This window comes from Zootoca vivipara, chromosome 13, assembly GCF_963506605.1.
Source record: "Zootoca vivipara chromosome 13, rZooViv1.1, whole genome shotgun sequence".
In the NCBI taxonomy this organism is placed as follows: Eukaryota; Metazoa; Chordata; class Lepidosauria; order Squamata; family Lacertidae; genus Zootoca; species Zootoca vivipara.
In genome coordinates this window covers 44138707-44158575 of record NC_083288.1, presented here as the reverse complement: position 1 = coordinate 44158575, position 19869 = coordinate 44138707, and the positions used below count along the sequence as shown (strand labels likewise).

General features: G+C 47.6%; 2 protein-coding genes and 1 non-coding gene across 5 annotated transcripts in view; 2 read left to right on the top strand and 1 right to left on the bottom strand.

Moving 5' to 3' along the window:
* Nucleotides 1-1166: 1166 nt before the first annotated feature.
* Nucleotides 1167-1238, bottom strand: TRNAA-UGC (transfer RNA alanine (anticodon UGC)). Its single transcript has one exon. It is a non-coding gene; the product is annotated as a tRNA-Ala (tRNA).
* A 1433-nt stretch (nt 1239-2671) lies between these two features.
* On the top strand, nt 2672-9929 carry ZNHIT1 (zinc finger HIT-type containing 1). 2 transcript variants are annotated; one of them, XM_035137080.2, is made up of 5 exons: nt 2672-2845; nt 4951-5121; nt 6631-6749; nt 8107-8276; nt 9694-9929. In XM_035137080.2, exons 1-5 carry the CDS (start codon nt 2824-2826, stop codon nt 9713-9715), a joined length of 504 nt encoding a protein of 167 aa, XP_034992971.1. In that variant the 5' UTR covers nt 2672-2823; the 3' UTR covers nt 9716-9929. The 2 variants fall into 2 exon arrangements, with proteins under 2 accessions (XP_034992971.1, XP_034992972.1); XM_035137081.2 differs by having other exon boundaries at nt 2675-2845; nt 6631-6710.
* A 126-nt stretch (nt 9930-10055) lies between these two features.
* Nucleotides 10056-19869, top strand: part of LOC118095396 (alpha-2,8-sialyltransferase 8F-like) — a 29432-nt gene continuing 19618 nt past the window's right edge. The window contains exon 1 of one of the 2 annotated variants that reach the window (XM_035136624.2): nt 10056-11803. The gene's annotated coding sequence lies outside the window, so the exon portion shown is untranslated. Of the gene's footprint in view, nt 11804-16691; nt 18145-19869 lie in introns of those variants that run through there. The other variant, XM_035136622.2, reaches the window with a different exon arrangement.

The window sequence follows — 19869 nt, the reverse complement described above, 5'->3', positions numbered from 1 at the left end:
CCTTCGCGTCTCTTTCATGGTCGTTTTCTTCAATGGGAGCCCATGGGAAAAAGAGAGAGAGGCCGCCATCCAATCGCGCGGCACCTCGGGCAAGCGGCCGGCCAATCGAGACGCGGGGGCTCCTCCCTCTGCGGACCAATCAGGAGTTTGGAAAGTTCGGGACGGCGAGAGAAAGCAGTAGAAATTCTGTTCGCGAAAAGTGTTTGGAAAGAGGAGGAAGGAGGGGGAGACCTGCGCTTCCTTCAATGCCACGTTGCCAAGAAAATAAATCTGCGCGCGGGGTGGGTGGGAGATCTGGGGGGTGTGTGTGTGCAGGGAGGAAGGGTGGGTTGCCCAGAGCAGGAGGTGCTGTTATGAGATTTTAAAGGTATTAAAGCCCTCGCCCATATTATTTATAATGTATTGTACGGTATCATTTCGCCTGCTTCAAAATGATGGGAGCCCAGATTGTTCCACGGCTTAGCCACTTCCATACACCTGCTGAAAACCAGGCTTATGCTGGCAGTTAATGATACGTCTTTCTGCAATTGTAATTTATGTCACACACACACACACACACACACACACAGAGAGAGAGAGAGAGAGAGGTTTTTAGTTGTTTGTTAAAAAATGAAATAGCGGTCTATAAATATTTTTTATAACTAAATACATATCGCGCGTCTGTTTAGCGCTAGAATATGAAACATTAATTTCACATGCCTTGTATTGCTTTCCGTGCCTGCTCAAAACTTCATTTTGCTCAGGCCAGCAGCAGCTTACCCAGGCGTGTAATTTTGTTTGGGTTGCTTTGTTTTAAAACTGCCGATTTTTATCTATGCTTTGACAAATGTTCCCTCTGCTTCGTTTTCTAAGTTTGATTTTATCCGCAACAAAGGACAGTGCTCAGCAATCTTTGAGGGTAAAGTCACCTAGTGAGCTTCATGGCTGTGTGGGGGACTTGAACCCTGGTCTCCCTGGTCTGACATTCTAACCATTATACTATACTGCCTCTGAAGATGTGGGCAGTGGGATACACGTACCGGTAACTGTAAACAGCTCCGTGAATTTTTCGTGCTTGACCTTCATTTGCCCTCTCAGGCTTCAGCAGACAGGGATAGCCCTAACTGGATAACCTACCTACAGCACTGCCTGCGTGTCAACTTGTTGGCAGAACAAGGAGTAAAAAGTGGAGATGCTGGGGATCGAACCCAGGACCTCATACATGCAAAGCATGCGCTCTACCACTGAGCTACATCCCCTGATGTTATGAGGCTCAATACAGTGGTACCTCAGGTTGAGTACTTAATTGGTTTGGGAAGTCCATACTTAACCTGAAGCGTACTTAACCTGAAGCAAACTTTCCCATTGAAAGTAATGGAAAGTGGATTAATCCGTTCCAGACGATGAAAAACACCCCCTAAAACAGCAATTTAACACGAATTTTAAATGAAACCATTGATCCATAAAATGAAGGCAATAATCAATGTAGTGTACTATAAAATAAGACAGTATTTTAGATGAAAAAAATTAACATTTACACAGACCTAGTACAGTGGTACCTCGGTTTATGAACACAATTGGTTCCGGAAGTCTGTTCATAAACTGAAGCGAACTTCCCCATTGAAAGTAATGGAAAGTGAATTAATCCGTTCCAGACGGGTCCACGGAGTACTCAACCTGAAGCGTACTTAACCCGAAGCATGGGTGTAATTGGTTCCGGAAGTCTGTTCATAAACTGAAGCGTTCATAAACTGAAGTGAACTTTCCCATTGAAAGTAATGGAAAGTGAATTAATCCGTTCCAGATGGGTCCGCGGCGTTCGTAAACCGAAAATTCATAAACCGAGGTGTTCATAAACCGAGGTACCACTGTATATACTTTGGCCCTGTAACAGTAGTACCTCAGGCTAAGTACTTAATTGGTTCCGGGGTGCCATTCGCGCCCCGAAAAGTACTTAATCCGAACGGCAATAGCGTGCATGCACGAAGCGCCAATAGAGTGCTTCTGCGCTTGCACAAAACGCACAGATCGCTTCTGCGCATGTGCACGCGGCGGAACCCGGAAGTAATTCCGGGTCCGCGGAGTACTTAAACTGAAAGTATTCAAACCGAAGCATACTTAAACCGATGTATGACTGTACTGCCTTTCAACTTGCCAATTGTTATTTCCCAACTTTTTCTATCCCCCACCCCTACATTTCATTGTGCTTGTTGGAGGGTTTTTTTCCGCGGGCACTCTGCACATTTTCAGAAGAACGCTCCCGTTGAGGTTTTATTGTGCTCATCATAGCCCTAAACATTGGAAGTGGACACAATTTCCGAGGCTGGGGAAGTGGGACTCTGTCATCTCCGTTTCAAACTTAGCTCCTCGGGGCAAGTGGGGCTCTGGCGCACCCTGCAGTTGGGCTCCCTTGCCTTCCCTCCCAATCGCCACCAACCATAAATCACTGCCTCTCCCTTCTCACAAAAAAAAAAAAAAATTAGAAAGGCGTTGAGCCAAACACGGGCGGAGTTTAGGACCCCGCGAAGTCGCTCGCTAGAAACGCGGGCGCGACTTTCCCCGAGGAATGCGACCTGGGAGCACAGGCGGAAGCGCGATTTGCCCCTGGTAACATGGCGCCCGGGGAGATACAGCCTAAACTTCCGGTATTAAAGCGAAAGCTCTTAACTGAGCGGGATGCAGGAGTAGAACCGCTCTCTCTTTTCCCGCTCTCTATGGTTGGAAAGCCCTATCTTATGCACGCTAAGTTAAGAGAACCAGAGTTGGGAAGCTAGCGCGGTTCGATACCGGAAGTGTTACGAAGGAGTGTCTGCGGGAGGTTGTGCCTCTTTGCTTGCTTACAGGATGGTGGAGAAGAAAATCTCAGGTACTTCGGAGTGGGAATGGGAGGGCTGCTGGGCGCGAAGGGGTTCTTCGGTGTTCTTCAATTTAAATAGCAATTGCCAAGAAAATAATGGGAAACAAGGAATGCATGTTTTGCATTGTGCTGTTTTGTGATCAGGAGCAGCCCTTTGCAAAACAAAGGATATTCTGGGAACCCCAAAGTAATTCGGCTTCCCACCTGCATAACTATTATCATCACCATCGTTGGTGGAGAGTTTACTCCTTAGGAACTCCTTAGGAACTCTGAACATGTTCGGAAGGACGCTCTTGTTAAGGTTTCATTGTGTTCACCATAGCCCTAAACATTAATCTGCCCTTCGCTCGAAGGTCCCAGTGTGGGTTGCAGCCATTAAAACACAATATTTGAAACAACTTACAATCGCAGAAGTCTTAGAAGTTTTTGATGTGACACGGGCTTAATTTTGAACTAGCATTTAATGCAGGCATCCCCAAACTGCGGCCCTCCAGATGTTTTGGCCTACAACTCCCATGATCCCTAGCTAACAGGACCAGTGGTCGGGGAAGTTGGGAATTGTAGTCCAAAACATCTGGAGGGCCGAAGTTTGGGGATGCCTGATTTAATGGGAAAACCTGCAATTTATGTTGATGCTAGTTTAGAGAAAAAGGACCTTAGTGTGGAATCTGTGGCCTTCCAGATATTGCAGGACTCCAGCTCCTACCATGCTTGACCATTGGTCATGCTGGCTGGGGCTGATCATGGAGTTGGAGTCCAGCAGCATTTGGAGGGTGGTGGGTTCCCAATTCCTGCTACAAACACAGTATCCCTTTCATGGGTAGCCGATGGGGGTGCTCTTCAGAAATTGCTGAACTCCAGCTTCCATCAGCCATAGCCAGGATGGTCAGGGGTCAGGCAGGATGGAATTACGTGAGCTTACCCCATGGGAGGGTATCTGAGCTTGAACAGAGTGCCTTTTGGCTTGCCACTGAATGTCAGCCTCTCTCAACAATCTGGAAAATAAGGGACAGTGTTTCCTATTTGGAAGAAGCTGGCATCAGGCTGCCTCTTAAAACCTGAATCTGTAGGAGAGGATTTATTCTTTTAAATAATTTTTTATACCGCATTATTTTTCTTAACAAATCTTTAAGTGGTTTACAAGCTACAGTGGTACCTAGGGTTACGAACACGATCCGTTCCGGGACGCAGTTCGTAACCCGCAATGGTCGTAACCCGAAGCGCCATTTTGCGCATGCGCAAACCGCGTGCACTGCTTCGCACGGCGAAAATACTTCCGGGTTTGCGGAGTTTGTAACCCGAGGTGTTCGTAACCCGAAGTACGACTGTATCTTAAAACAAAAGAGCAGAACCTTTCAAAATACCAAATTAATATATTACAGATGCAAATCCAACGCAATAAAGATTCACATTTAGAGCAGCATGCTTAAACAGAAAAACAAAATATTCTTATGAACAACAACAACAAAAATGCAGATAAAAATGCAATACAAATTCCTCCTGTGCTCTGGCATAGCAGCTACCTCTTCATCCCACAGGATGGTGCATTAGTAGAACATATTCTTGAGCTAAATGTATGTGGTAGTGCGGTCCCCATGGGTGGGGGGGGGAAAATAAAGTAATGTGTCTGTTAGACCTCAAGGGTGCTTTGTGATGGTGGGAGGCAATAAGGCAGTTCCTCCCCCACCCCAAATGAAAAATAATCTCCAGATTCCCAGCTTTCTTTTTCCAAAAAAGAGTAAAAAAAATTCCAGCATTTTTAGAACGTCAGATACGAGGCCAGGTGTGCAGGCACTATTCTGCTCCTTCGTTTTGGGGAGAAACTAGTCTGCTCTCACCTTTCAGTTGTTTTAACTAATGAATAAAAGCACCAGAGCGTAGACAACAGTAGTTAGGCTATCCATGTCCATTTAGGGGGCATAGCTGGGCCACCAGCTGAAGCTGATGGAAGGCAGTCCTTGCCACCAAGCTCTCCTGAGCACAAGGCCACCTGAGCTTCGGTGGAGGCAACTCAGATGTTCAGGGGCATTGCGGAAGGCGCAAGGGGCAGTCTCCTCTGGCAGACTGTGGATTGCTTGGCATCAGACGCAGCCCTTTCTCTTTTTCCCGCTCAGCACGGTCTCAGGACCCCAGCCAGAGGCGCATTTTAGACCGGGCCACCCGGCAGCGGCGCCTGAACCGCCAGTTAGAGGCACTCGAGAATGACAACTTCCAGGATGACCCTCACGCCAACATGCCCCAGCTTGTGAAGCGATTGCCCCAGTTTGACGACGACGCTGAAACAGGTGAGGGTTTGTTCATTGTTTGCATCTGTTGACTTCTACAGTCTTCCTTTCCTCTTGGTGCTCACTCCATTAACTTGCACCGCTTCGCTTCTGGAGGTGGGTCACAAATTCATCTCTATTTTTGTAATATAATTTTTTATTGAATTTCTGAATTTTTACATATTAAATTCAAATCTAATAGTTACACTGTTTCATACATTGGCTTCCCATCCCTACCTCCACAGTGTTTTCGTTCAAACTCTTTTCTACTGCATTATATATTGGACTCTTATCTGTTACATAAATCCCTCCAATACAATTACTTTACCGTTTTCCTTCTTCTGCTGCTGCTATCTCAAATCCTGCCTGCGATTTCATTTCCCTATAGTACTTTTATTATTATTATTAATTTATTATTTATACCCAGCCCATCTGGCTGGGTTCCCCCAGCCACTCTGGGCGGCTTCCAACAAAATATTAAAATACAGAAATCCATCAAACATTAAAAGCTTCCCTAAACAGGGCTGTCTTGAGATGCCTTCTAAAGGTCTGGTAATTAGTTTTTTTTTTTAAAGGCCTCCATTCTTCTGTAAACAGTTAATCATTTCAATCTCTTAATCTTGCTGTCAGCTTTGCCTTTTCCAAGTAGTCCATTACTTTTAAAAGCCTTTCTTCCTTTGTGGGAAGGTCACAAATTCACCTTTGAGGGTTGGCCAAGCTGGATGGAGTTGAGTAGAGATGATGTCAAGAAAACGAGAAATGGTGGGAGACAAAGGTGCAATCATGCACTCAAGATCCACTAGCTGAGGGGCTTCAGGATTTGGCAGAAGCCCCACTGATAATGGTTTCATCATGATGGATGTGTTAGCTCAGGGGTGGGAGGCCTGTAGCTTTTTAGAAATTGCTGGACTCCAACTCCCATCAATCTTGACTGTTGGCCATGCTGCTTGGGGTTGATGGGATTTGGAGTCCAACAGCATCTCAAAAACAACAACAACCAACAACAACCCAGGTATTCGTATCACTGCACTAATGGAACACCCCAGATATAGATATACCTATCACTGTTCCATCACACTGTACAAATAATAAATTTATATATATTTTTCCTCAGTAAAATTTATTATAGACAGCAGCTAAAACTTTTTTTAATATTTCAAAAAGCTCATGTGGGTCATTTCGTTCACAATCCCTGAAAATAATGGATTGTTATTGGCACTGGAAGTGGGGACAGTAACATTTAACCCCCACCCCCCACGTTTTAATTATTTTATTTTATTGGATATAATAATGCAAATGTTTGAGAGATGCAGAAACCAACCGCGGCTTGCCTGTTTGACGTCGTATGGCCCTCAATTTGAAAAAGAAAGAAACAAATGCAGAGTAGAGAAATGATTATTGGAGAGAGATTGTAACAACAGCATGAATAATAATAAGAACATGGAAGCACGGCAGAGTGGTCAGCAACAAGGAATACTATCGAATCCAGATAAAACCATACTTTGCGTTCACTGGGTTTTGTTTTTACAGGGAAGAAGAAGAAGAAAACACGGGGGGACCATTTCAAGCTGCGTTTCCGCAAGAACTTCCAAGCCTTGCTGGAAGAACAGGTGTCTCTTGGCTCTCCCTCTTCCCTTTGTGGGACGTGGGTGAGGCATGAATATTCTTTAACAGTTGCTTCTCTTATGTACTCCTCCCTTATGGTCTTATTTCCCACCCCATGCTGGATTTAACAGCGCTGTTTAAAGATAAATGTTTGAACAAATGCAGACATTATAGCCAAGCCATTGCAAGCATAAAAGTGCTTTGTTAGTTTTGCGCGAAACATCTGCATGTCATTGGATTTGCGGCCTGGAGGCTGTGCTGTGTGTGGAGACGATTTAGTCAGAAAGCTCACTCACCATAACGCCGCAAATGATCCTTACGAGAGCGATAGGCTTGTAATAAATGTTGCGGATTGAATTGGGGGGTCAAGTTTATTGCAGGGTTGAGATTCGAAGTGGAGACTTGCTAAGGGTTCCAGGCAGGCTCCAAACCTAGAGGCAGGGCTGCTTATCTGTCAGTCACCTGGCACCTCCGTGTCGGTAGGTGATGAGGCCTCTTTTCTGTTTGAGGTTAGGGCATTTGCTTCACATTTCCTCGTGTGAGGTAGGCTAGGCTGAGAGCGAGCGACTGGCCCAAGGTTGCCCAGTGAGCTCCATGGCTGAGTGAACCCAGGTGTTAGTCACTACAGGCGTCGGCAACGTTTTCTGCCCGTGGGCCGGGGGATTCCCACGGACTATCATCTGTGGGCCGGACATGGGCCGCACAGGCGCAGAAGCGATTTCCGTTGCCGCGCTGCCCATGTCCCAAACACCAGAAATGGCTTCTGCACATGTCCGTGGCTGCACAGAAGTGATTTCTGGTGCTGGCTGCCCATTTCCAAAATGTCCACAGCGCCAGAAATCGCTTCTGCGGCTGCGTAGACACGATTTCCGGTGCTGTTCGGCAAGTCGCCGCGCTGTGCCGGTTTACCGCAGCGTGCGAGGTACTTGCCGAGCGGGCGGCTCGGTTCACAGGCGGCCCGTGGGCCGGATAAACAGCCTCTATGGGCCGTATCTGGCTCATGGGCTGGAGGTTGCCGATGCCTGTCTTAGTCCAACCCCTACACCACGCTGGCTGCACTTTGAAGCCACACTCCCAGCGCTCCTTCAGAGAGCCCTCTTCCGTGTGCAGAAAGTGGTTTAAATGGAAGCTACTTCCTGCTCCTGGAGGAAACCTGAAGGTTTTCCCCCCATTCATTTTATGCTGTCAGATCAGCGCCGCTCTGCCTGAGGTTGAAAGGGCTTGATGCCTAGAAACAAGAGAGGTGGGTCCAGGTCCAGGGCAAAAAATGAAGAGGCAGGATTAGACGGAGGAGAAAATGAAACTTAAAGTTGCCTAGTTTCAGTCTTCCTTATATAATGCCACCGCATGGCGTGAAGCTTGAGTTCATAGTCTTTTTCTCCCCTCTGGACGCTCCAACAGAACCTGAACGTGAGCGAAGGACCCAACTACCTGACAGCGTGTGCCCCCCCTTCCAACCTGCCCCAGCGCCACTTCTGCACCGTCTGTGGCTTCCCATCGAACTACACGTGTGTATCGTGCGGAACCCGGTACTGCTGTGTCAAGTGTCTGGGGACGCACCAAGAAACTCGGTGAGACAGGCTTGCAAACAGCAGCTTGCCCTGGTCGCCACCAGCATGGACTGCTATTGCATTTCCTGACCCCAAAACCATAACTACTGGATTTTAAAAGAATAGTAACACTGAACTGTTTGGTCAGCAAGTAGCTGATGTAGTGCCCTGCAGGTGCTGTTGGCCTCCAACTCCCATCAACCCCTGGCCAGTAGCCAAGGATGATGGGAGTCGTAGTCCAGCAACATCTGATTGGTTGTGCAGCAGTATTCATAGCCTGCCCTTTTCCCTCTACAACAGGGGTGGCCAACTCCCAAGAGACTGCGATCTACTCAGAGTTAAAAACTGGCAGTGATCTACCCCCATTTTTGGGGGTGCAGGTCAAAGTTGTTGAGCATTTTTAGGAAGGAGGAAAGCCCCGTTTTTTTGAGGTGCAGGACAAAGATGTTGAGCTTTGTTTAGGGGAGCCGAAGTTGTTGAGCTTCTTTGGGGGGAGCCGGTGATCTACCACAGATGTCCAGTGATCTACCGGTGGATCATGATCTACCTGTTGGACATACGGTACCTGCTCTACAGTATTTAATTGAAACATAGGAATGTCATTGTGTAGTACTCAGAGCCTGAACGTTTCTCTCTTTACAATGAAAATGTAAGGATGTCGTCACTCATCCCCCATTGGAGGATTTCGAGTGCCTCCTCACAATCCTGGTTTTGCATAGTGGGGCAGAGGAGCACAAGTAAAGGCAGGTTGCACAACTGCAGTGGCCATTGCATGCAAGACAGAAGAGGGGGGAAGTGAAGGTTTAAACCAGGGGTCAGCAAACTGTCCACTGTCCCTCAGACCTTGTGGGGGGGCCAGACTATATATTTTGGAAAAAATAAATAAATGAACGAATTCCTATGCCCCACAAATAACCCAGAGATGCATTTTAAATAAAAGCACACATTCTACTTATGTAAAAACACGCTGATTCCCAGACCATCCACGGGCTGGATTTAGAAGGCGATTGGGCCGGATCTGGGCCCCGGCCTTTGTTTTCCCTACCCATGGTTTAAACAGTGACAGAAGTTAATGGGGGCAGGATGCAAAGTGGGTGAGCAGGTGCAGAGCCCCTACTTCAGGCATAGGCAAACTCAGCCCTCCATATGTTTTGGGACTACAACTCCCATCATCTCTACCTAACAGGACCAGTGGTCAGGGATGATGGGAGTTGTAGTCCCAAAACATCTGGAGGGCCGAGTTTGCCTATGCCTGCAGTTGTTGTGTGTGAGTTTTTTAAAAGAATTAAGTGGGTTTTATATAGCTTTTCAGGTGACTCTCACAAATAGATTCATAAAAGACCATTACAGCAATAAACATCCATTAAAGAGAGCTGAAAATGCCTTGTTAGGCTTTCTTCCGAAACTCCTGCTCTCTCTCTCTCTCTCTTACCTGAAGGTGTCTGAAGTGGACCGTCTGAAATGTGTTCTGAAGAACTGCCCTGTGCTGCCTGTGGAAGGAGCATTTGTGTGGCATACCTGTTGCCTTTGAATGGATTGGGCCTGGAGCTTTTCCTCGCTTCGAGGTTGAAGGACAGAAAACCAGGTTTCTCAGAGACAGAGAGGAAGGCTGCTTTGCCTTGCACCATCATCTGTCACTAGTGTTTCAAGTCATTAAAAAGTATCTGTGCTGTAGCCTTGCGGCTTGGATCGCTTCTTTTGAGCCGCCTGGGACTATTTGTCTTGCAGATTTATATATTTGTATTTGGAAATTTCCAATCCGCTATTTCACAAAATGCAACAAGGTGGCTCACCACATATGAAACGCCGGGAAATCGCTCTCGGTCTATGAAGCATATTTAAAAATCATCAACAGATGTGCTGCAGCTTTGTCTAGTTCTGCTCGGAGCCAGAGAGCTGTTCACACATTACGTTCAATGGGTGTACAGCCGGTGATTGCAATAGTGAATCTGAATGTTGGAAAGATTCAGGACAGACAAAAGAAAGTGCTTTTCCCACACAGCTCATAATTAAACTACTACGAAAGCCCCTCCCCCAAGCAGTAGCCATGGCCACAAATTTGGAAGGCTTTAAAAAAGGATTGGACAACTTCAATAAGGCGATCGGTGGCTACTAACCGCAATTGTTGTGTTCTACCACCACTGCTGGAGGCAATTCATTCATTTCATTCATTTATTGAATTTATATACTGCCCTATACCTGGAGGTCTCAGGGCGGTTCGCAAAAAAAGCCCAATATATAAAATCAAAATAAAAACAATAATCCAATGCCCCCCCAAAAGAGCCACATTTTAAAGGGTATAGGATGTTGATTAGGTCAGCCAAAGGCCCGGGTAAAAAGGAACATTTTTGCCTGGTGCCTAAAGGTGTATAATGAAGGCGCCAGGCCAGTTTCCCTTGGGAGAGCATTCCACAGATGGGGAGCCACTGCAGAGAAGCCCCTGTTCTCGTGTTGCCACCTTCCAGACCTCTTGAGGAGGGGGGACACGAAGAAGGACCTCAGGATATGATCTCGGGGTCCAGGTAGTTTCATATGGAAAGAAGCGGTCCTTGAGGTCTTGAGCCGTTTAAGGCTTTATAGGTCAAAACCAGCACTTTGAATTGGGCCTGGAAACTAATTGGTATCCAGTGCAGTCGGACCAGGATCGGTATAATATTCTCAAACCGCCTTGCTCCGGTGAGCAACCTGGCCTCTGAATTCTGCACCAGCTGAAGTTTCCAAACCGTCTTCAGAGACAGCCCTACATATAATGCATTGCAGTAATCTAACCTTGAGGTTACCAGAGCATAGAAAACAGTAGTTAGGCTACCTCTGTCCAGATAGGGGCGTAGCTGGGGCACCAGCCGAAGCTGATGGAAGGCACTCCAGGCCACCTGAGCCTCGAGCGACAGCAAAGGATCCAGGAGTACCCCCAAGCCACTAGATCCATCAGCCTCTGAGGGTGGACCTTCCTAATTGGTTCCCCGCCTCTGTGGAGGGGGAAAGTTGCTGACATCCTAAATGTCAGCAGGAAGTGATCTGGCCATGACAAGGGATTGATGTCAATGTCCCCCACCTTCAGATCACCCTCTTCCTGCCCAGTCGAGAAAACAAGGTCCAGAGTGTGGCCTGCCATGTGCGTTGGGCCGGTGACATGTTGGGACAGCCCCATGGTTGTCATGGCGGCCATGAAGTCCTTGAGCCACCCCAGAACCAGCTGCCTCTGAATGCTACTTGTTGGAAACCTCAGGAAGAGAGACTAGTGCTTGCAAGCTTCTCGCTGTCATCTGGTTGGCCAGTGTGAGAACAGGAAGCTGGACAGAGTCATTTTGGGATGGCTGTTGTGTGTACTTTGTATTGTATAGTGTGTACTTTGCATTGCGGCACTATTTAGTGGATGGAGCTTAAATTTCCCTTCCAATTTTGTCCAATTTGTAAATTATTAACCTGACACATCCAAAGTCTGAATAAGGTTGTTTTCTGCTGCTCCAGAGAAGCGGAGACAGAACAATGGATTCAAACTACAAGAAAGAAGATTCCACCTAAACATTAGGAAGAACTTCCTGACAGTAAGAGCTGTTCGGCAGTGGAATTTGCTGCCAAGGAGTGTGGTGGAGTCTCCTTCTTTGGAGGTCTTTAAGCAGAGGCTTGACAGCCATCTGTCAGGAATGCTTTGATGGTGTTTCCTGCTTGGCAGGGGGTTGGACTGGATGGCCCTTGTGGTCTCTTCCAACTCTATGATTCTAAGGAGATGTGTCTGAATTTGGGTGGGTTCACCTTGGGTTCTGAATAGGTGGTCTGTGCAGAAGAGAGGTGAGGGGACAAACTAGCCCTTAATAATCTAATGCTGGATTTTAATGAACAAATGGGCTTCAACAAGCTTCACTTGAGAAGCCAAAGGAGACTGCCAACTGCAAGCTATATCTGCTGACCTTTAAGGTACATTCTAACTTTTGATTCTCCTTGTGGTTTCTAGGAGGTTAGAGACTTGGTGACTATTCCCTGCCCAGGGATCTTTACAAAGGTCTTCAAAACAGCCTGTCCCTTTCCCATCAAAGCTTGATTTAAAGAGGGCGGAAAGAGGCTTCAATTTCTCCACCTAGGACACACACAGATGTTTCTCTTTCAAGCCTCCAAGAATTGAAAGAGAAACGAGTGGTGTGTTTGGTCTGAAGGTGTGTTACAATCTGCACTGGTTAATGAGTGGACCAGAGCTGGATCTAAGGAACAGCCAGAACTTCTACCCTCTTGTATGATCTCAGGTGTGCAGGGCCGGCGCGTCCATATAGCAGGGCCGGTGCTAGGGTTTTTTGTGCCCTAGGCGAGATCACCTTCTGGCGCCCCCCCTCTCAGGGCCGTCTTAAGCATATCTGGCGCTGTGGTGCAAAGATCCCCCCGCCCCCCCCATTTCCCAGAGCTGTCGGCCTTTTGGCTTGCAGGGTGGCATGACGCAGGGTGGCATGACACAGGACTCCCGTGATGCAGGGGGCAATAACCAGAGGCGTAGTAAGGTCAGGTCATCAACAATACACAAATATTAGTCCACGTGCTGATTTCTTACTAAACTGGGACAACCCACAGGATCAGCACATGCATGTTCCCCCAGTACAAAAGAGAGTTGGTGCCCCTGACTCCCCCCCCCTCTCCATTTCAAGTTCAGCACTACGCAAGTCTGTTGGAGTTACTGGTGTCTGCTCAAGCCCACAGGGGAAATGGTGGATAGGGAAGCAGTGGACAAGGTTTAAAGAACAGTTACATAAAGAAGGTATTAGGAGAACGAAAAGGGAAACTGAACATAAGAAAAACCCTGCTGGATCAGGCCAATGGCCCATCTAGTCCAGCATCATGTTCTCATGGTGGGCAAACAGACGTCAGCAAGAAAGGACCTGAGCGCAAGAGCGCCACTACCCTCTTCCTGTGGTTTCCAGCAACTAGCATTCAGAAGCATTAGTGTCTCTGATCATGGAGGCAAGGCATAAACCGTCATAAATAGTGCCACTGATAGCATTATCCTCCATGAAGTGGTCTAATCCTCTTTTAAAGCCATCCAAGTCGGTGGCCATCACAGCCTCCTGGGGGAGGGAACTCCATAGCGTAACTATGTACTGCATAAAGAAGTACTTTCTTTTGCCTGTCCTGAATTTCCCAACATCCAGCTTCACTGGGCATCCATGAGTTCTAGTGTTATGAGGGGAGGGATAAAACTTTCCTCTAGTCCACGGGTGTCAAACACAAGGCCCGGGGGCCAAATCCGGCCCGCCAGACCTCGTCATGTGGCCCGCCGAGCGCCCCAGCCAGCGGGACCCAGCAGCGGGACCTTGCTGCTGAAGCGCCGCACCGACAAAGCGCCGACAAACAGCTGGGGCCTGGGGAGGGGGTAGAAAGGCGGCCGGAGCAGCGCTGCGTGGAGCACCCCGAGCCACAGCAGGAGAAGGAGGAGGCAGCTTGCCGGGTCAGCGCCCAGCAGCGCCGCACAGAGAGTCCCGAGCCTCTGCGACGCAGCAGTGCTCTGTAGCACTTTGAATCCTCCTCCTCCTGCCACACCTCGGAGCCTGGAAACGGCTGCTGCTGCTGCTGCTGAAGCACAGACAAAGCACCCAGCAGCGCCGCGTGGAGGAGGAGGAGGATTCAAAGTGCTACAGAGCTCAGGACTCTCCGTACGGCGCTGCCGGGCACCGCCCCGGCAAGCCGCCGCCTCCTCCTCCTCTTGCCTCACCTCCTCCTCCTCCTCCACAGCTCAGCCTCATGAACGTGAGCTCAGCAGCGGCTCAGCCTCACGAACATGCAACTCTGAGGCTTTACGCACGTCTCCAAAACGGACACCCGCTGCCTCACACTGCACAGGAAATGCTTTTTGCCCCTGGGTCCCTTCGCGCTCTTTTCTGGCGCTGAATCAAGGCGGCGACCCCCCCTTCCCTTTCTTTCTTCCTCTCTCTCGTTCTTATTCTTTCTTTCCCTCTCCTTCCTTCCTTCTTTATCTCTGTCTTCCCTCCCTCTTTCTTTTTCTTTCCTTCTTTATTCCCTTCCTTATTTCCTACTCTTCTTTCTCTCCCCTCTTTCCTTCCTCTCTCCCTCCTGCTCCCTCTTTTCTTCCTTCCTTCCTTCCTTCCTTCCTTCCTTCCTTCCTTCCTTCCTTCCTTCCGTCCTTCCGTCCTTCCGTCCTTCCCATCTTTCTTCCTCTCCCTCATTCTTATTCTTTCTTTCCCTCTCCTTCCTTCCTTCTTTATCTCTGTCTTCTCTCCCTCTTTCTTTTTCTTTCCTTCTTTATTCCCTTCCTTATTTCCTACTCTTCTTTCTCTCCCCTCTTTCCTTCCTCTCTCCCTCCTGCTCCCTCTTTTCTTCCTTCCTTCCTTCCTTCCTTCCTTCCTTCCTTCCTTCCTTCCTTCCTTCCTTCCGTCCTTCCCATCTTTCTTCCTCTCCCTCATTCTTATTCTTTCTTTCCCTCTCCTTCCTTCCTTCTTTATCTCTGTCTTCTTTCCCTCTTTCTTTTTCTTTCCTTCTTTATTCCCTTCCTTATTGCCTACTCGTCTTTCTGTCCCCTCTTTCCTTCCTCTCTCCCTCCTGCTCCCTCTTTTCTTCCTTCCTTCCTTCCGTCCTTCCCATCTTTCTTCCTCTCCCTCATTCTTATTCTTTCTTTCCCTCTCCTTCCTTCCTTCTTTATCTGTCTTCTCTCCCTCTTTCTTTTTCTTTCCTTCTTTATTCCCTTCCTTATTTCCTACTCTTCTTTCTCTCCCCTCTTTCCTTCCTCTCTCCCTCCCACTCCCTCTTTTCTTCCTTCATCCCTCCCTCTCCTCAGAAACATAGGATGCTGCTTTATACTTCTGGCCCTTAAACCCTGGAACCAGGAGAACAGCTCCAGTGAGTCAACCTCAGCCAGTCCCTTTGGTGAAGGGTGGTGGCTCACTGGCAGAACATCTGTCCTGCATGCAGAAGGACCCCAGCATCTCCAGGTACCAGTAGCTCTGCAAAGCTCCTGCATGAAACCCTAGCAAGCCTCCACCACCCAGTGCAGTTACCAAAAATCATTTTTCAATAAATTGTACAATAATTGTACATTTGAATATCTACTTGCCATTATTCTGACTATGTTAGTTATTACTTACATTATTACAAAAACAGTAATAATTGAATGCAGTGACAATAATTTATGATAATAAAGAGTGGACACATAGTCCTAAAGATACAACCGGCCCTTTGAGGGTGACCAAACTGCTGATGCGGCCCCCGATGAATTTGAGTTTGACACCCCTGCGTCTAGTCACTGACAGATGTCAGCAAGTGATAATTAGAAGAAAGGAATGGAAAATGAAATGGAAAATGATGACAGAGATGCAATACAGGGCAGGGTGGAATACAGATGTGGGAGAAACGAGTTAAGAGAGTCATTCTAGGAAAGGAAGGGAACAGGGTAAAACAAATTAGACAAATTCATGGACAGGAATTCTAGGACACAAATGATGGGTAGGGAAGAACTGGGCAAGAGGTAAGGCATGGGAAAGTCTGGAGTGAAACGCTTAAAATAGGTGTATGATCAGACACGTAAGGAGGGACGTAGCAGAGAACATGGTTACAAGAAACAGGTTGGATGTGAAATACATCTGTGTTTAAAATATGATTGGGGGGGGGGGCGCCAGAAGGAGATCTCGCCTAGGGCGCAAAAAATCCTAGCACCGGCCCTGCAGGTGTGGGGCTGGTGAGTGTGGCTTCTCAAAACATTTTATTTGCAGCAGTATAGCTGCTCTGCTATTTTTGTGTTGATGTGAGCATTTGACCGCCCCCCCCCCAGTGGCAGAGCTTCATGCTCCGCCACTGGGGGGCGGAGAGCAGGCGTGCTGCCCCCAGTGACGTGGCGCACATTCTTGGGGCGGGGCGGGGCGGACGTTTTGGGGGCAGGGCATGCCGTGCGCAGTGACGTGGCGCACATTTTGGGGGCAGGGAGTGCTGTGCGCAGTGCTGTGGCGCGCGTTTTGGGGGCGGGGCAGGCAGCGGCGGTGGTGCCCCTGGGATCGCGTTGCTCGGGGCGCACCGCCCCCACCGCCCCTATCTTCCTACGCCCCTGACCCCCCTTTCTTGTTAAGTATGTTAGCATAGCGTTCATATGATTTTTAGAGTTTCTGTAGGTTTGAATCAGTGTGATACTGATTGTCGACTCCCCTAGAAGCTAAAGCTGTAGTTGTAGTAGTCTGGTCAGAGAAAAGCTTGCACACAAAACCGTAGATTTTTCCTTTTGCGGGAGAATACACAAGCCATTCTTGAGGGTAGGTTTCTCCAGTTACTTTGATGGAATGGAATAAATTCTTTGAGCAGAGCCGGGTGTTATAAACAAAATTTGCCCTTATAAGAGTCCTTTTAGGTTCTCCATCGGTAGGAGAAAATAACAGAGGCCAACCAGAGAATATTGAGAAGCAAAGCAGCGATTAAGCTTGGTCTTTATTGACTGTTGCAACAGGGTGTTCTCTATCTCACAAGAGAAGAGAAGGATCCCTTCCCAAAGTTGTGTCTGCCCCTATATAGACTTTTGAAATTGCCCACCTCCAACTCAAGACCGGCCCCAGAAGCGTCATCAATACATCACAGAAGGGGGGTAGCCCAGGACCAACCCCCCAATACATCACACATACATCACAGAGAGAGGTGGTATCCACCAGAAATCTGAGTACCTTGTTTATCCAGTCTGCCAAGTTATCTGATAATGCCTTCTCTTGCTTACCCTTCCTGGTAGACTGGCCATCCCTTTGAGATGGTAAATACATAGTTGCTGAATCTCTTATGCATATTGATAGCATTTTGATAGTGTGCTCAGCTTAACAGATCCTTGCCAGACTGTATTTACAGTCCAAAGAAAATTGGAAACATTTTCCCATTTCCTTCCTCCTTGCAGAGAATTATCTGAGGTCAGTTTGGGAGAGTCAAAATGGTTTCAGGACTGCCTTCCTGTACCATTTAAGACATGTGCTTTATATATACTGTTATGAACATTTAATTCTGAAGGACCTTTCTCAATCCAGAATAACTAGTAGCATGAACAACTGGTATTTTTATGACTGCGATGCTATAGTTTTCGCAGAGATCGTTTTCTGTTCCCCCCCCCCCCAATTCTTTAAGATGGTAATGAGTTTGAACTGCTTCTTTTGCTGCAACTATCCTGTGGCATGTTCCTTCATGCCTTGCGTTAATTATTTGCCGGTGGGTCCTGCCACATCACCGTCAGTTTCTCCAGAGGAGTTTGTACTTGTAGTGGTAGTTACTGACAACAGTGCTCCTTGAAAATTTTGGGAGGCTGCATTCTGTATATAAATTGCTTTTTTTCTTCAGTCTGTATGGCTGCTAAGTATAGTCTATTTGATTTTCTTCTGCTTGTAAATACAATCGTTCTGTATCTGAGGGCTGTTTCTGCCTGCTGTGCAAAGCCATCTAAACATTTTGAGTACTGTACAGTGGTACCTTGGTTTAAGAACAGCTTAGTTTATGAACAGCCTGGATTAAGAACGCTGTCAACCCAGAAGGAGGTGTTTTGGTTTGTGAACTTTGCCTTGGAAGCAGAACACGTTCCGCTTCCTGTTGAGTGTGTTCCATTTGTAAATTGAATCCCCCGCTGCTATGGGAAAGCACACCTTGGTTTAAGAACGCTTTGGTTTAAGAATGGACTTGCGGAATGGATTAAGTTCGTAAATCAAGGTACCACTGTATTTCCTTCTGTTCTTTTTGTCGCTTTCGTTTACTAGCACCACTTTCATATTGCTTACTCATTGCTATTTTTGCAAAAAGTCAAAGCGAAATATTATTGTGATTCACAGTGATGTACAAGAAGTCTCACTTGTTCTCAAAACACACACTAGAATGATAGACGGTGATCTGAACAGCTGACTTTATCATTTGATTCTGAGTAGCTTCAAAGCTTTACTAAACAGTAAGTACACACTTGTGTATCTGTCATAGAGTAAAGTTACCAGATTTTTTTCAATGAATCCGGGGACACTTTTCAACTTCAGTTGAAGGGGATGGATTTAGTCAGGGGACTGATTTGTAAATCCAGGGACTCTCCCCGGGAAACAGGGACATCTGGTAACCTTATCGTAGAGCCATAGACTTATGCGTCATGTTTTTAATGTTACTAAGCAACTGGCCCGAGGCAACTTCAATAATAATAATAATAATTATTTATTTATTTATACCCCGCGCATCTGGCTGGGCTTCCCCTGCCACTCTGGGCAGCTTCCAATAAACATTAAAATACATCAAATATCACAGATTAAAAACTTCCCTAAACAGGGCTGCCTTTAGGTATTTTCTAAATGCCAGGAAGTTGTTTATCTCTCTGACCTCTGATGGGAGGGTGTTCCACAGGGCGGGTGCCACTACCGAGAAGGCCCTCTGCCTGGTTCCCTGTAGCTTTGCTTCTCGCAGTGAGGGAACCGCCAGAAGGCCCTCGGCGTTGGACCTCCGTGTCCGGGCAGAACAATGGGGGTGGAGACACTCCTTCAGGTACACTGGACCGAGGCCATTCAGGGCTTTAAAGGTCAGCACCAACACTTTGAATTGTGCTCGGAAACGTACTGGGAGCCAATGTAGGTCTTTCAAGACCAATGTTATGTGGTCTCGGCAGCCGCTCCCAGTCACCAGTCTAGCTGCCGCATTCTGGATTAGTTGTAGTTTCCGGGTCACCTTCAAAGGTAGCCCCACATAGAGCGTATTGCAGTAATCCAAGCGAGAGATAACCAGAGCATGCACCACTCTGGCAAGGCAGTCCGCAGGCAGGTAGAGTCTCAGCCTGCATACCAGATGGAGCTGATAGACAGCTGCCTTGGACACAGAATTGACCTGCACCTCCATGGACAGCTGTGAGTCCAAAATTACTCCCAGGTTGCGCACCTGGTCTTTCAGGGGCACAGTTACCCCGTTTAGGACCAGGGAGTCCTCCACACCTGCCCGCCTCCTGTCCCCAACAAACAGTACTTCTGTCTTGTCAGGATTCAATCTCAATATGATAGCTGCCATCAACTTGCAAGAAAGGAGATTCTGACTAAACATCAGAAAGAACTTTATGACAGTAAGAGCTGTTTGACAGTGGAACGGTCTCCCTCGGGAGGTTGTGGACTCTCCTTCCTTGGAGGTTTTTAAGCAGAGTTCAGATGGGCATCTGTCATGGATGCTTTAGTGGAGATTCCTGCATTGCTAGGGGTTTGATGTCTTCTTGGGAGAAGACATTCGCAGGCAGCTGCCCAGTGAGTCAGCCTCCTTTTACCGCATCTACAGCAATTGGAAGGCCATCATGGACCACTTTGTGAAGGACAAAAAATGCTCTGTGTGTGCCGCACGTTACCCAGGTGCTGCAGAATTGCAGGAGGGGATGCCTGGGGGAAGAAACGGGGAAGGGGATGAAAACTCAGTGAGCATAGCCCTCTTGATTTGCAGGAAGAAGGTCCCCGGGTTCAGCCCAACACAGCAGACTTAGGTGACAGGGGGTGGGAGAGATCTTTCTCACTTTGCTTGAGACCTGAGAGAGCAGCTGCCAGCCAGAAGCAGCAATACTGGGCTACATGGACCCAGATGGGTTAAGGCAGCTTCCTAGGAAATATGAGGAAGAATTTTCTGGCAGCAAGAGCCATTCAAAAGCAGAATGTACTCCCTCGGA

What these genes read in the sequence shown, in the direction of transcription:
- ZNHIT1 (XM_035137080.2), top strand. Translation starts at nt 2,824, where the DNA reads ATGGTGGAGAAGAAAATCTCAG. An exon ending in TGACGACGACGCTGAAACAG is followed by an intron (nt 5,122 to 6,630) that starts GTGAGGGTTTGT and finishes TTGTTTTTACAG; the next exon opens with GGAAGAAGAAGAAGAAAACA. An exon ending in CTTCCCTTTGTGGGACGTGG is followed by an intron (nt 6,750 to 8,106) that starts GTGAGGCATGAA and finishes ACGCTCCAACAG; the next exon opens with AACCTGAACGTGAGCGAAGG.